This window comes from Colius striatus, chromosome 3 (genome assembly GCF_028858725.1).
Source record: "Colius striatus isolate bColStr4 chromosome 3, bColStr4.1.hap1, whole genome shotgun sequence".
NCBI lineage: Eukaryota > Metazoa > Chordata > Aves > Coliiformes > Coliidae > Colius > Colius striatus.
This window is the reverse complement of record NC_084761.1, coordinates 3,049,689-3,064,833: the sequence shown is the minus strand read 5'-3', so window position 1 is coordinate 3,064,833 and position 15,145 is coordinate 3,049,689. Positions and strand designations below refer to the sequence as shown.

Here is a 15,145-nt window from a genome sequence, read left to right as displayed (position 1 = left end):
TTAAAGAATACTAGGTATTGAACTAGGATGAATTAATGATAGCAGGTTTTCATTAGAGCTCAAGCTAGTTTAATCTCTGGAGATATCCAGGAAAGCATATGGAAATATATGGGACCCACTCAGGATGAAGCCAAAGCATCTGCTAGGGAAAGCACGTTATTGGGCAGCAGGAGCTAAAGGAAGAGGAATTAGTTTAGGTTGTTTGGGATTTTGGTTTGGTTTTGTTTTTTTTCCCAATACTTCAAGTAAAGTTTCATTTCAAGTGAAAGTTAATGGGCTGTAGAAATACAGAGGATGTGATAACAGTGCCTACAACTCTACCAAAATGTCAGCACTAGAGATATCCTAATTAGGATATTGACAGGGAAAGGATTCACACTGAGAAAAAACAATGGAATTATCTAGCCTGGAGCTCAGTCACATGGTTAAGTTACTGGGGATTAACTTCATGTCAGCTATGCTTCAGTAACTGATCATATCATCAGCTGAACCTTTAATGATTCCAACTAAAACTTTCACCTGGTATTTTTCCCAGCAGGGGACATATCAGAAGAGTAAAGATGACTGTAGATACTCCCACCCACTGCTGCAGGATCAAGGATCAATTGGCCACTTCAGCAGTAGCTGTTGAATCACTGCAGTTCAATAAACTGGCAGTGTACAATAATCTCATTCTAATTTACCAGTGGTCTCTCAAATTGTTCCAGAGAGCTGATGACACTGATATCATATCATCCTTATATGAGGGAGCAGGATGGCTACAGCTTTTCTGAAGTCATCTTCTTTCACTCCACCCTTCTGTGTTTGCATAGAAAAGTAGCTGGAGAGTCACTACAGCACAGCCAATGCACAGTAACATGCTAAGCTGGGGAATTCAATTGTATATGAGATTCTTACAGGTGGTGTGCAGCAGTGTGTTCTGTCCTTGTGTACACCTTTAGGTTTTGTGTCTCTGTTTTTGTTACATATAGTACACCGTTTGTATTAACAAACCTAGGGATTCCTTAGGTGCAGGGAGTAGGTGAGGGCTTTGGACAACAAATCAGAAGCTCAGCTGCTCACACAGGGTTGCACATAAAGCTTCCATATTATAGCTGGTATCATGTGTGGAATCAGCAGATAAAGGCTGAGAGGAGCCTCTTCTAAAGTGATGTCAAACCCCTGCAAACATAACCATACGTTTTAGTTATGCTGTAAGAGCTTACTGGATGGGATAGAACTCTGCTATTTGACCCTTTGATCTGCTATCTGATCCACCATTAGGGTGCTAGTTGCTTGGTGTATGCATCCTCCAACACACATGCACACAAATACACAAGATGCTAAGACATCTGATAAACTGACAGTTTTCTGAGGTCCTGGGGTTGTTAAATATTTTGAACTCGCAGCAGCAGTTAATAGGGCCCACCAACTGGTATCCCCTTAGAACACTTGCTGAGGGAAAGCAATCCTGTGTTAAGGAACAGCTTTGCAAGCAGGTAGCTTATTGTGTGAGTTCTATATCTTCAAATGTACAGTTTTCTTTCATGTCATGACTTGCATTTATAGACAGTGAAAAACACTTTTAGTCTGCAGGGGGAAAAAAGAGAAGTGGTTCTATACCTGGTGAGTGATCTCACAGTCAGATATGTGTTCTGAAGAAATAATACTGTGCAGCAGCACTCAGTGCTTTCATTGATCTATTTGTGCTGTTGAAATTTCTCCTGTTACTGGAGTGTTTTCCATTCTGTTCATAAATCACTGCATTGAGCATTCCTAATGTTGACACAGAGGTGAAGGTTGGGAGCACCTCAGAAGTTCAGCTAGCCAGTATTTTGACAGATCTATAGACAGGGAAAAGCTGTTACAAACTTTTCTTAGACAAAAACAGTTGTCTTTGGTCGTTTGTTCCTCATTGCACTGCTCCTCCTTCGTGCTGCTGAAGTAAATACAATGGTTTAAACGTGCTGTGTGGAACATTTGTGTTCCCAGGGACTGATGTCATGGTCCGTTGCCTTAAATTACTAAAGGAATTTCGGAAGAAAATGGAAGATTATCATGATGATGATGAAGAGGAGATCATCACAAAAGCTGTTCAGCCTGTGGATATTGTTTGTGAAAGGGATATGCTCACCCAGGCATATGAGCTAAGTAGGTGATGTAGTAAGACATGCTAAAGATTTTTCCCATTGCCGCCTTATTCCTTGTATGTATAAAGGAAAATCAGATACTGGGGGGATTTTTTAAGTTCTCATTGCTTTCTACATCTTGAAAAGTGTTCGTTTTTCATGGAAATGATGAGCTGTATGTTCAGATTAGACTGAAGATATAGGTACTGCCATGTCCTCCCTGGAAGCTTATCACCTATTCAATACCACCCAAATAAACCAGTGTGGTAGGAAAAAGGTTGTGGTTAGATGAGAAAAAAGAATGAAGAGAACACTGTTGTTTCTACTTCTGTCTCTTTCCTTTCATAATGAAGAAATTAATATCGAACTGCAGAAAGCTGTCAGGGGAAAAATTCACCCCTGCTTTTAATCTGAAGTTATTGCCTTCAAACCTCATTCTGCTGGGGCAGTGCTTCATGTAAAATTGTGGTTTATGACAGTATCTTGACTGTATATTGTGTATGTCTGTGAAAATGTCTTTAGTTGTTAGTGGGAGATGTTATATTTTATATTCTGTCATGTACAGTTACTCAGAGCAAAGTTGAATGTATGTACAAATTTGTGTTTATATAATAGAGATTATTTGCCTGAGAGATTTTGTGTTTTGTTTTCCTGTCTGAAACAGTTGAAAGTAGGGGAACCAAAGGTATTTCTCAGGCAGAAATTCGCTTGGCTATGAATGTAGGGAAACTGGAAGCAAGGATGCTGTGTCGTCTTCTGGAGAGGTACAAAGTGGTCAAGGTAAGGTTACAGTAAAATAGTTTAGCTACTTATTGAAACCAGAGATACAGTTGTGGTTGTTAATATCAGACAATACAAACAGCAGTGATTTGATAACTGACAGTTAAAGGATCCTGGTAAGATTGAAAAGAGGATAACTTCAGTTGAGGAAAAGGTAAGACAAGTGTTCAGAAAGTATTAAGATTTTAACCTCCTGTGATCTGAGGACTGAGCCTAATTGTCAGAATGTAACAGGTCTGCTCTTCTGGCTTACCTTTATTGTTTCCTGGTTAGCTGCCTTGACATTTAATAGTTCACTGACCCAGATGTACAAGTATTTTACATTGGTTTGTGACTGGGTGCTTAAATAACTTCAAAGATTGTGGGGGAAAGTGCACATGGCCCTTTGTGTTTTATCTGTATGGAGCTGGTGATCCCCATCAGCTGGTGGGATTTTACGAGATGCTACTTCACAGTGTTCCAGAGAAACACCATTCCCAGCACCCTGACACAGATCTGCTCTCCAAAAAGAGACAAGGCAGAGAAACTGGCCTCAACCCTGCTTCACCTGGCCTCAATGACTTTACCCAAGTCATTGACTATAATCAGTGGTAACTCAAGTGACCTAGGGGTGGTACTTTAGGGAGATGAACATAAAGGTCTCAACTCAAAATAGCCCCTTTGCTTAATTTGTAAGTTGAATCCTCTGCTGAAAGATTTTGTTGGAGACCTTCTGTATGTTTAAAATCATTAATTTACCTGCCTTTTGAAAATATCAGTAAATTCTGGAATAAAACCAACAGATACTTTTTTAGAAGTTGATTGAACTCCTTATTTCCAGGTATTTCAGTATCTTTTTTCATTTCAACAAGATACACAAATTCAGCTGCCATTTCTCACATGCTCTCATCAACCCCTTTTCACAAAGGTGGGATAATTGCCATCTTACCTCACTTAGGTGGTCTGTTTTTACCAAGATCTTGTAATTTGGTTTAAAGTTCTGTAGAATTAAAAACAAACTATATAAATCACTGGAATATCTAAACATCCTTTTCTAAGTCTCCTTCCTTGGAGGTCTTCAAGACCTGCCTGGACATGTTCCTGTGCAACCTGGTCTAGGTGGAGCTGCTTCTGCAGGAGGGTTGGACTAGATGATCTCTAAAGATCCCTTCCAACCTCTACCATTCTATGATTCTAAGTCAGCTGTGTAGATTCAATTTACTTTTGTTGATAGGCTGTTGGAGTTTCCAAATGCAACCGTCTGTTGTAGATGGGGAAACAGCAGTTCTACTTCACTTTAATTCAGTCTGATAACTTCTGCATCGCCATTCTTGCACAGAAATTTGTGGCTGAAAAGAAAATATTTCCAGTCCAAATCCAACTAGTTTGTTCTTCCTGAGACCTTTCTACATCCCACATAGCGTAGGCGTTTGGTTCTAATGTGGAAGTAACGCAGCTTTATTTTTCAACCACGGTGTTTCTTTTCAGTCCTGTGTTAAAGTTGTTATTTAGAGAAATAAAAAGGATAATATCTTCTGAGATGAGAGAAGAACACTTAGAGAGTTTTCCCACTGTAAGAATGGAGAAGTAAAAGGGTAAAATAACATTGCAACTGTTTCCTTAGGGGTTTATGGAGGATGAAGGTCGGCAAAGGACGACAAAGTATATTTCATACATCTTTGCAGAGGAGAGTGATTTAAACCGTCAATTTGAGAGAGAGAAGGCTAGGAGTGAGCAGTTGGCTACTGTTACTTTGGCTCTAGTGCCAGAAGATTCCCCACCTGTGGAGGATGGTTCTCCTGGAGACGATGAAACCTTGGTCTCAGAATCTGACAATGAAGAAGGAGGAAAAGATGGCAAGAAGAGGGGAAAAAGTCAAAAGGCCAACTCTGGTTCTCTGTTGAAATTAAGTTTCCAAGATGATACCCATCAGCCAACACCGTCTAAGGGTAGGTCATGATTTTGAAAACCTCTCAGTCAAACACACCATTTGCTATGTAAATGTCATTTGAGGTGTGGGAAATAGAGGAGCTGACAGACCAGTCAGGTTTTTTTTAAGTTGTGATATATAAATATTCGTCTCCTTTTAGCACTGGGGGGTTTACTTCAGTTGGAAATGTCTGATGTTGAGCCTTAGAGTCCATGTAAAATGTATTTGTTCATGCACTGCTGCGAATCTTCAAGTGGGATGAGTGTACGTAGAGTATTACTGACTTAAGTACTTTCAAGCAGCAACAGGCTTGGTTTGACTTGACCTACAGCCTTACTCACCTAAGCACATTATAACAAAAATTCTTGTCTCCTGAAGCTGATTGCTTCATCTCTTCTTTAGTTACTTGTAACATACTAATGTGAATGCTGCCAGCCCTTAAGGGATATATTTTAAAGGAGGTTATAGTGGATTATTTTTCAATTTTATTTCTTCTAACTATTTGAATGTTCCTGTAACTTCTCTGATAAACTCCCAAGGGAAGGAAGGAGCAGATCTCCAATTCTTATGTAGATTATCTTTGGAGTAATACTAAATCCTTCTCCTTGTTCTGCTTTGAGTCAGAAAAGTCAGGTCTCTTGGCAGAACTTGAGAATCTTTGTGAAGGAAACTCTCCTTTCTTCAGACAGCAGTTTCAGGATAAGCTAATCTGGCCTTTCATGGTCTTCTACATCTGCCTATGAAGAGGCTTCTGCATGTAGAGTTATTCAATAACAGGGAGTACACTTCTCTTTTTTAGCTTTACTTTTGGAGGCTGAATGCATTAATTCATGGTCAAACCACTGCTTCCACCAGGGCAGAAGAATGTGAAAAATGTAACAGAATGCTTTTAAGTACAGTTACCTGGCTGGATGGGGGGAATGCCTTTTATAGAGAGAAAACCTGAACAGGAAATGGTGAGAGCAGAACAATTCCAAGGCTGTTTGCTCTTAAACCAGGCTCAAAACCAGCAGCTGTGAAGTCTCAGGGGAAGAAGCTGCCTTCCCCTCAAATTCTTGAAGAGCCTGATGAGCTCCCAGATGACGTTTCTGGAGAGAGTTCTACTTTGGAAACTGTGAAGCAGGAGTTGAATCTGTCCACTTGTGTGCATTCTCCTGATGAAGATGGGGATGTGGCAGTGGTGGAGGAGGTCAGACTTGAAGACCCTAAGGTAAGATCACATCTTAATGTTTTCTTTTTGGTAGAGCTGTCTGAGCTAAGTTAGGTACTTTTACAGTAAGACTTCAGCTGTATTGTTTGTATCCATTTATAGCATTGTTTGGGGTTTCTTGATTCAATGTCAAAGTACAGTCGTGGTTTGGCTGCACTCTAGTTATAAGTGAAAATGATTCCAGGAGATAGGAAGGGAGATGTACACAATACAGTTCTGGTTTAGTTTCCTGTTCCTCTCAACTTGCCTGTGTTGTCTTCAAGCATGTCACCACTTAATTGTCTTTGCACACAAGTGCTGCATATCATCTGATCTGTCTCCCTGCAGGATAATCCTCATCTGACTAGTTCTTTACAAATAAATACATCAAAACTCTGAATTCCTTAGGTGCCACTGTGTGAGGAACCACCCTTGGGCTGAAGGCAATTAATAGTTCATGGTGTTTTTTCTCTTGTGTCTGTTTTGTGAACTAGAAGCCATGTGGCCAAAAGAAGGAGAAGCGTTCCAAAGCTACAGCAGTGGAGAGGTCTCATGAAACCTACAGGCTGCTGAAGCGCCGCAACCTCATCGTGGAAGCTGTTCGAAACCTCCGGCTGATTGAAAGCTTGTTCACGTGAGTCCCTCTAAAAACAGCCTGTAGGGGGGAGGCCTGATGCCTCCCCATTGTGGAGTGTCCTCCTCTGGAGACTTTCAAACCCAGCTGGATGAGTCCCTGTGTGACTTACTCTAGGTGGTCCTGCTCTGCCAGGGGTGTTGCACTGGATGAGCTTTCCAGGTCCCTTCCAACCCTTGAGATTCTGTGATTCTGTGATTTTGGTAGTAGAAGCACTACTTCAGCAAGTAACTTGTTTGCTTAATCCATTGTTGGCTTTTCTTGTCCCTGATGGCCCTATATACCATAATGTTGGAGAGGATGGCACATGGAAAGTGACAGGGGTTGTGTTTGTACTGAATCTCGAAAGTTAATCAGCTGTTTGGAAGCAATAATAGGTCTCTACAGGTGATTACAGAAGTTTGTATCCCAAAAATAGACATCAGAGAACTTTTTCTCTCTGTTCACAGTATGCCAATGCTGGGGGCCACATAGGAAGACACAGCACTTTCTTGCTTGAAGATTCTTTCATCTTCATAAGTTTTACTTCTTCATGGTTTCAAAACTTGTTCGTATGTTACTGTGTATGGACTGTAGAGAGTCAGGCATCATTGGAGCCTAGGAGTTTTGTGTGGTTATATGTCTTCTGATTTGCCTTGTCTGGGCTAAAGATACTTCCTTGAATGTTATAACATCTTTCAGCCTTTTAAGATTCACATCCAAAGTGAAATGGAAATTCTGGTGCTCTCCTGGGGTCCTGGCTTCCAAATTGGCAGATCTCTTGCTGTCACAAATAGGATTGCACTGTCCGTCTTCTGTGTCAGCAGATAAGATCCTGGCATGTCAAAACACAGAGCTGCCTGCTATAGGAATTCAGTAAGAAAACAGGGTCTTATTCACCTCTAGTTTGAGAATCTGGAAACCTTCTGTCACCTAGTTCAGTTGCAGAGTGTTGTAAAATTAACCCCTCATCTCCTGGCACCAGCCTCACGACTGGTTGATTAGTCATATCTAAGTGTGGGCTCAGAAGACACTTCAGGTCTCTGTTGTCCCTTCAGTGCTGCCAACAGGTAGCTCATGGTTTTCCCTCTGGTGAAAGTTCTGCCTCTCCCTCATTTCTGCCAAAGAAATTTGCTGGTGTTGTCTTTCCAGCCATGTTAGTTACCAGGAGGTGATGGTCTTTTGAAAAGTTGAAGTAAGTGTGTGTGTGTGTGTCTGTCTGTCTGTGTGTTCACTTATTACTTCATTCCCTGAATACCCTTCCATATCTTTTTCAGAACTGACTCTCCAGGATTAAAAGAGTCAGAAGTAGGGCCTGGGGTGGTTGTAAGACAGTGCATGAAAACAGGCATTAGGAGAGTAGGGTGTTGAGTGCACTCTTGCAGACCACTGCAAGGAAAGAAGTGAGTTGGTTTCAGTTGATGGGATATGTGTATCTATATTGTGATTGCATGTGAAGTTTCTGAGCTCTGAATTCCACTAAGTAAACTCCTCCTGACCCAAGCTGAACCCAGCTCACAAGTGGAAATACAAACTGTGTTTGTTTAATCACCACCTAAAAAAAAGCTCTGGTTTTCACCAACCTTAGTGAGGCTGGATTCATAACAGCACTATAATCATTCACAGAGAAATCAGGCATCAGAACAGCAGTCTTCACCTGCAAAGGAATAGCTTGGTTACAAAGAAAATACAGCTGAGCTATGAGTTATCTACAGAAAAAGAGACCAAATGAGCAATAATTGCTAGAAGTAGGGAAATATGCATTCACCCTATACCCTCTGACAAACTGCTTAGGCAATTTGGTGCATTGCTGGGCTTAAAATGCAAGGTGGGGGGGGGTTTATGCATCTTTTAGGCTTCGTAAAATGGTCATGGATCAAGAGAAGCAGGAAGGTGTCTCCACTAAGTGCTGCAAAAAGTCTATTGTACGGCTGGTGCAGAAGCTCGCACGAGAAGGACTCCTCAGGCTCTATCGCACTACAGTCATTCAGGATGGCATTAGTAAAAAGGTGAGTGCACAAATGCTGGCAGCAGAAGCAGCTTTTCTCACAACCTTCTGACTTATCTGACTTTTTTACTGAAATACTTGAGTGACTTCACTTTTAGTAGCAGAACCCACAGTTATGCTGCCCGGAAGCTACGTCCCACACTAAGCTACTGTGGAAACCAGATTAGTGCCTTTAGTTATTGTGCTGCAGATAGTTGTGAAAGCAAGGAATAGTCCAAAGATCAAAGTCTCTGAATCTTCCTTTGGAGTTGTTCTGCTGCCTGTCAGTTATGCAGTTCATGGTTCTCTCTCTGCACCGTCAGGCTGCTACACCATTCTGTTTAATCCTCTTTGGAAAGCCAAGAGTATGTGAGAAATCACCAAATAACTTCTGAGTTTAAATTTATAGAATGTGGTCTAGTTAAAAAAGAGAAAACATAAAAATGCATTGTTATTGAGGTTTATGGAAGTGGAATGTCTGTAGTTGTGAAGCTGAGACTTCTCATTGCAACTCTAGTGTGAGATGTTCATGAGCAGGGAGAGAGTGCTGAAAATTATCTGCTGTGCAGTTACTGTAGAGCATATATGAAACCTTACTGATGAGAACTGTGCACTTTCAGCAGCACTGTGTATTACTTTTGCCTTCTGAGGTATGACTTTTCATTCATCCCATTCAGCCTAATATTTGCAAGTTGGAGTGTTTGTTCCCCAAGTAGTTCAGATTTTAAAACCCAAAAACCCTGAGGTTTGTAGCAGTGACATTAACTGTTTATTGGTACAGAGAACATATGGTCTGACTTCTTGCCTAACACAAGCTAGAAACAGGAGTTGTCAGCCAAAAGTGATGATATTCTGTGAATTATTAAACCTCCATAGGATTCATACATTGTGGCTACTCTTAATTAACTGTCTATTGATCTCTGATAACTTCTGCAGCTGTTTAAGAGCCAATATCTCCATGAATACCTTTTGTTTGTCTTGTGTTGCTCTGAACAGGTAGAGTTTGTTGTGGATCCTTCGGTGAGTCCTAGTGATCCCCTTGTGAAAAGTGCCATCGAGCAGGTGCGTTTCCGAATCTCCAACTCAAGCACTGCAAACAGGCAAGTTGCAATGATGGTCTAAATGGCTTCTGGGGAACTTGGCTGGTCTAGTACATGCAAAAACATGTACAGGGGAAATAAGCACAGAATAATCAAAAGAAAGGGAAATAAATCTCCTTTTTAGCAACAGAGAAAGGTGAAGCAAGATGCTGAATGTCTCTTGAAGTCAGAAGAAAAGAGGAATTGAATTCTGCTTAGTTTTGACCAAGTGCTGTGTGGTTTTAATGCAGGATTAAAGTTCCACAGACACCAACATCCCAGGACCATGCTGAGGATGAAAACCAGGGGCAAGATGCAGCTGGTGATTCAGGAGAAGCCCAAGAAAACTCAAGTAAAGCTGATAACAGCTGGGCAAGAAAAACTGATGAAAAAATGGGCGTAACACAGTTAAAAAACTACCACCCCGTTACAGGTACAGCTGACTTTGCTTTTTTTCTGTCATCACTCTCTCTATTTTGTTACTGATCATCACTTTCACTTCTGGTTGACATTAAAGCAGTGTCACTCTCTCAGGTTTTCATAGGCACTGATTTTTGTTATGACTGCAAACTGGAGTATTTGTATTCACTACCACTTCTTTACTACTTGTAACTTAGTATTTGTAGCTTGTATTTACTTTCAACTGTCCATTTTTCTTCACATCAGATTTGCAGAGGTAGCTATTTCTCCTGTTCTTAATCCTCTTTTTATTTCTGTATGGTACTTCATCTTCCCTCCCAGTTCCAGGACTTGGGCGTTCTCTTGGCTTTCTTCCCAAAATGCCCCGTTTAAGAATGGTCCACATGTTCCTCTGGTACTTAATTTATGGACATCCTTTGAATGAAACACAGCAAAAAGGAGGGAGTGATGGTGAGAAAAAAGGCAGCAAACAAGGGCTGGATGTGACTGCGGCTGTACTTGAAGCACAACCAGATGGGACCTTAGAAATTACAGCTGCTGTGGTGAATCCTGAAATCTCTGCACAGGAAACTGAAATTGAGTTGGCTAACCAAACAGGTAAGAAGTGCCACATCCTGACTTTAATGTTAAAGACTTTGCCATGGTTCAACACTTAAAAAAATGTAAATGTCTTCTTCACAAAAGATTGGAAGTCAATGGTTAGATAATCCTAGGGTAGAATCATACAATTGTTTCGGCCGGAAGAGACCTATAAGATCATCAAGACCAGATTTCTAGACTAGGAAGTGTCAGATGTATGCTGCTTCAACACCCACTGCAAAACTATTACCAAAACTGCTAGGTTAGTCCTGCCTGAATCTGAGCCAGTCTTCTTGTTCCTAGTGTACGTGGATGATACGTCGTGGATGCGCTACGTCCCTCCTCTCCCAGTTCACAGAGAGTTTGGGTTTGGATGGGCTCTTGTTAGTGACATTCTTCTCTGCTTGCCCCTCTCTATCTTTGTACAGATAGTACAAGTCAGCTACAAGGTACAGTGCTTTTTTGTTTAACATTTGTTTTACCTTAGAGTCTGATGATACCAACTCTACCTAGCAGCAGTAACAAATACCCTCTTAGTCTAAATCAACATAACTAGCCACTGGAGACTAGACACTTCAGTTCTTGGTAGTCTTTTACCAAGAAAAGTACCTGCTTTTACAGCCACACTGAAAAAAAATGTGTAGCCCTGTAATGCTGCAAATTCCTAAGCTAACATTTTGCAAAGACTGTTTTATAAACTCAGTGGATCTTCTGCCTCATTGACTAACAGGAATAATGTTTAAGCATTTTGCAAAAGCAGTAACCATTTGCTTAGGAAGTATTTCAGTAGACAGTTCTGGTAGCAAAGCTTGATACTTTAAAGGGTGGATATATTTTGTATCTTGATCAACTTCTTAATTCTAGGTGGATGGTCTGGAAGATTTTTTAAATGATCCACTAAAAAAACACACTCTGATCAGGTTTCTTCCCAGGTCAGTCCGGCAGCAGCTTCTCTACAAAAGGTAAGCAGATGAGTCCAAGTAAATGGCTTTAGAGGGGAAACAACAGTGGTTGACTGTATTCTCAGTTATTTCTTGTTTGGGTAAAAGAGAACTTTGTTACTTAAGACAAGGATCATCAATCTTCCAAGGATTGTGTGCCAAATTGTATTTTCTCTCCCAAGCAGAAGGTAATGAGAAACTAATAAACAATATTCATGCATGCTGTCAGGCAGTGTTTGAGAGCTGGAAGGTTCTGTCCTTCATAACTCATCAGCAGGATGTTACTTCTGTGTAAAACACACTCCTGACTGCTGCTAAATTCAGAATTTAATAGAGTCTAAATGTTACTGTCCTTCATAAATCTTTGAGAAGATGCCACATTTCCCAGTTCCTGCCTCTCATACATACCATTCAATTTCTACTCATGCTCTCAGTGCCATGTCTGCCATTGTTTGCCATTCCTCATCTAGGAGATTTAGAAGTTGAGATCAGAGTGATGTTAAAGGAGAGTGATTTGAATATGTGGAATCAACAGCACGTTAGTTTTCCCCAGAAAGTCATTGCTAAGTGTATGGATTTGAGCCATATACAACACATTGCAGACCTGCAGACTTGGCTTTGGTGAGTGAGTAGTGATAGACAATATCAACTGTCAAGACTCATGATCAGCTCAGGTTTGTGCTGCCTGACCTATTACCTGCTAAATCTTAGTAACAAGGAAACTGGATGTGGTTTTTCTTCTGAAACCAGGCTCAATCTGATGGGTTTATGCAAAACAGTATGACATACAACCAAGCTGTCTCTTTACCCTCTCATTCACTTGGCCAAATTTGCTTCAGTATTTCTAGGCTTGTCAAATGATCTTTCTGAACCCTAGAGAAAACTCTTGCCAAAGCACACTTCCCATTTAACCACAGAGAAAAACTTAGATCTTTGTACAGTTAAGTGTGGGGGCAAATTTTTTACAACAGTTTTGTGACAAACTCTCTCAGAAACTAGATCTTGCAGAAGTTTCCTGCTGCTTTCAGCATTTTGCCATATACAACATGGGAAATGTTGCACTTCTCTGCCAAAGCTATAAGCAATAGAAAGCAGTTTCTTGGATCAGTAATTCTAAACAACCTTGACTCCAAGGATCGTTGCCCAGTTCTTTATATGCACATGTCAAGGCTTATCAGCCCTTATGAAGCAATCATGTTTGCTTACTCGTGTCATCTTTTCAGAACACAAAGTTTTGTGCAGATCTGCTGCTGTTCTTACCTTGTTTTCATTCATTTTTACATATGTCTTAATTAGCATCTGACTAAAATACTGTGGTTGTGATTTGAGGAAAGGAAGTCTACAGCTTATTGTATGTTTTTCCATAGGCTGATGATTCAAACAAAGATACCACTTCAGAAATTCTAACATTCATAAAAGCAGTGGTTTCCTGAAGCTCTGGGCTGCTGCATGAGAATGTTTTCTGATCTCATTTGTAATGTTTTCATGAGTGTGAATTGTAATATTCCCAATATTACTGCAGGAGGTACATCTTTTCAGTGGTGGAAAACCTTCAAAGATTATGTTACATGGGACTGATACAGTTTGGCCCAACAGAGAAGTTTCAAGACAAAGACCAGGTAATTTTAAAACTGATTTAATCATTCTTCTTCATGGCTTTTTGTCCAGTGACATAAGTGCAAGGTTTGGGGTTTGTAATTACCTTAAATAGTTAATCAAGGTACTGATGTTTCAGAGGTATGTGTACACCTCCAGATCCAAGTGACATACTGCAGGTTGTGCAGGTAATTTTTACCTCCTTCTCTAGAAGGTCACCATTCAAACATCTAAAGCTGGAGGCTGCACACAACAATGATCTAGGAGGTTCCAGACTGGCAACACTTGATGAAAAACGAGCATGCCATGTTCTTTTCCAGCAAGGCATCAAGCATTGGATATCTGACAGAACAGAGTCACTGATCAGAGTGAAATAATTACCTTCATTTTTATAGAGAGCACATGCAAAGGGAAAAGCAGTTCCAACATATGCTTTGTGAGGATAAGAAAGATAATTATGGTGTCTTTGCAATCAGAGTTCTGCCTCAACACAGCAAAGACTGAGAAAGTACAAAGCAGTCCTCAACTAGATTAACTTGTGTGTCCTGTGCATTAGGCAATTTCAATGATTTTTACCTTCCAGCCTGAAATATGCTGTATTTGACAGGTGTTTGTGTATATGAAGAGAAATGCTGTGATTGTGGATACCACTATCTGTGACCCCCACTACAACCTGGCTCACAGTAGCCGCCCGTTTGAGAGGCGCTTGTATGTTCTGAACTCCATGCAGGATGTGGAAAACTTCTGGTTTGATTTGCAGTGTGTCTGCCTTAATACACCTTTGGGTATGGTATACTTGTACCTTCTGAGCACCTTTACTGTTTATTCTGTTCATGCCACAGTTCCTCCTCCTTTCCTAAAACTTGAGGCAAGCTCTTTTTTGTCACTTCTAGTGTTTTGTTCTCTTGGCTGGGTGCCCTGTGGATCAAAAAACCCTCTTAGAAGTTCTGTCCATACAGTTCTATGAAGTTGTGATCCACTTGAAATTGTAAGGGCAAAGTGTTGCTTTCCTGTTAGAAGTACCACATTTGACAATAGCCCTGTTATGTTTTAATCCAGTTCTGCAAAAACCTTTTTGAAAATACTTACCAGTATATTTTCACCATAGCTCTGTTTAAACAGAGATCCTTTTTCCTTAGGAAGTTGCTGCTAAACCTAATAGATGGCTCGAGTAAAATGAGAAGTTAAGAGAGTTTAAGCAGCCCAGTGTCTGCAATATAGTGTCAGACATGCAAAATGTTCACACTGTTTCAGCAGTCACAACCTGCCACATCTCTTGAGGGCTGTTGCCACATTTGAGTATAGGAAAGTATGTGATCCATGCCTAGAGTATCCTTCTAAAGAGTACCAGCCTCTCATTACATCTGCTCTGAATACAATTGTGAATGAGTTAGTGCCTTCTACTGGAAGCTAACTAAAAACACCATTAGCCTCTGGGAGAAGGTAACATGTTTTACTGAGAAGTGGTTAAAGATGTTAGCACTGGCTGGGAGCAGTAGTTTGCCATAGCAGGGTGGACTGAAAAGGTCTTGAAGTCTTACTTCTCATGCTGATAGTCAAAACCATTTGTATGTCTAGGAGTTGTCCGTTGTCCTCGTTCAAAGAGAAGTCATGTTCAAGGAGAAGAGAGTGCTCTGGATGTAGAAATGGAACAAGAGTCAGCAGTGGATAAACATAACCTGGAACGAAAATGTGCAATGTTGGAATATACCACGTATGTCATCTTGATCCTTGCTTTTTTGCTTGAATAGAATGGGCCAAACGAACTGGTCTGGTTTTGAGGCCGTTGCTCAAGGTACCTTGTAGCTTCAGTAGCTCCTCAGTGTCACATTCTGAGGTCTGTCCTTCTGTGTTGCACTTAGCTGCACAGGTTAATGTCTCATATGCTTTTGGTGTACACAGATGAAATCTGGCAGGGATCTCTGGAGCAAATCATCCTCTGCC

General features: G+C 40.7%; 1 protein-coding gene across 3 annotated transcripts in view; it reads left to right on the top strand.

Annotated features, from left to right (window-relative positions):
* GTF3C1 (general transcription factor IIIC subunit 1) overlaps positions 1–15,145 on the top strand; it is a 42,516-nt gene that overhangs the window by 5,702 nt on the left and 21,669 nt on the right. For all 3 annotated transcript variants that reach the window (XM_061993553.1, XM_061993554.1, XM_061993552.1), the window contains exons 7-20: positions 1,972–2,130; positions 2,773–2,888; positions 4,492–4,816; positions 5,796–6,007; positions 6,481–6,620; positions 8,455–8,608; positions 9,583–9,686; positions 9,917–10,098; positions 10,407–10,682; positions 10,968–11,113; positions 11,529–11,626; positions 13,128–13,224; positions 13,809–13,986; positions 14,780–14,915. In XM_061993553.1, coding sequence (XP_061849537.1) covers positions 1,972–2,130; positions 2,773–2,888; positions 4,492–4,816; positions 5,796–6,007; positions 6,481–6,620; positions 8,455–8,608; positions 9,583–9,686; positions 9,917–10,098; positions 10,407–10,682; positions 10,968–11,113; positions 11,529–11,626; positions 13,128–13,224; positions 13,809–13,986; positions 14,780–14,915 — 2,323 coding nt within the window. The remainder of the gene's footprint in view (positions 1–1,971; positions 2,131–2,772; positions 2,889–4,491; positions 4,817–5,795; positions 6,008–6,480; positions 6,621–8,454; positions 8,609–9,582; positions 9,687–9,916; positions 10,099–10,406; positions 10,683–10,967; positions 11,114–11,528; positions 11,627–13,127; positions 13,225–13,808; positions 13,987–14,779; positions 14,916–15,145) is intronic.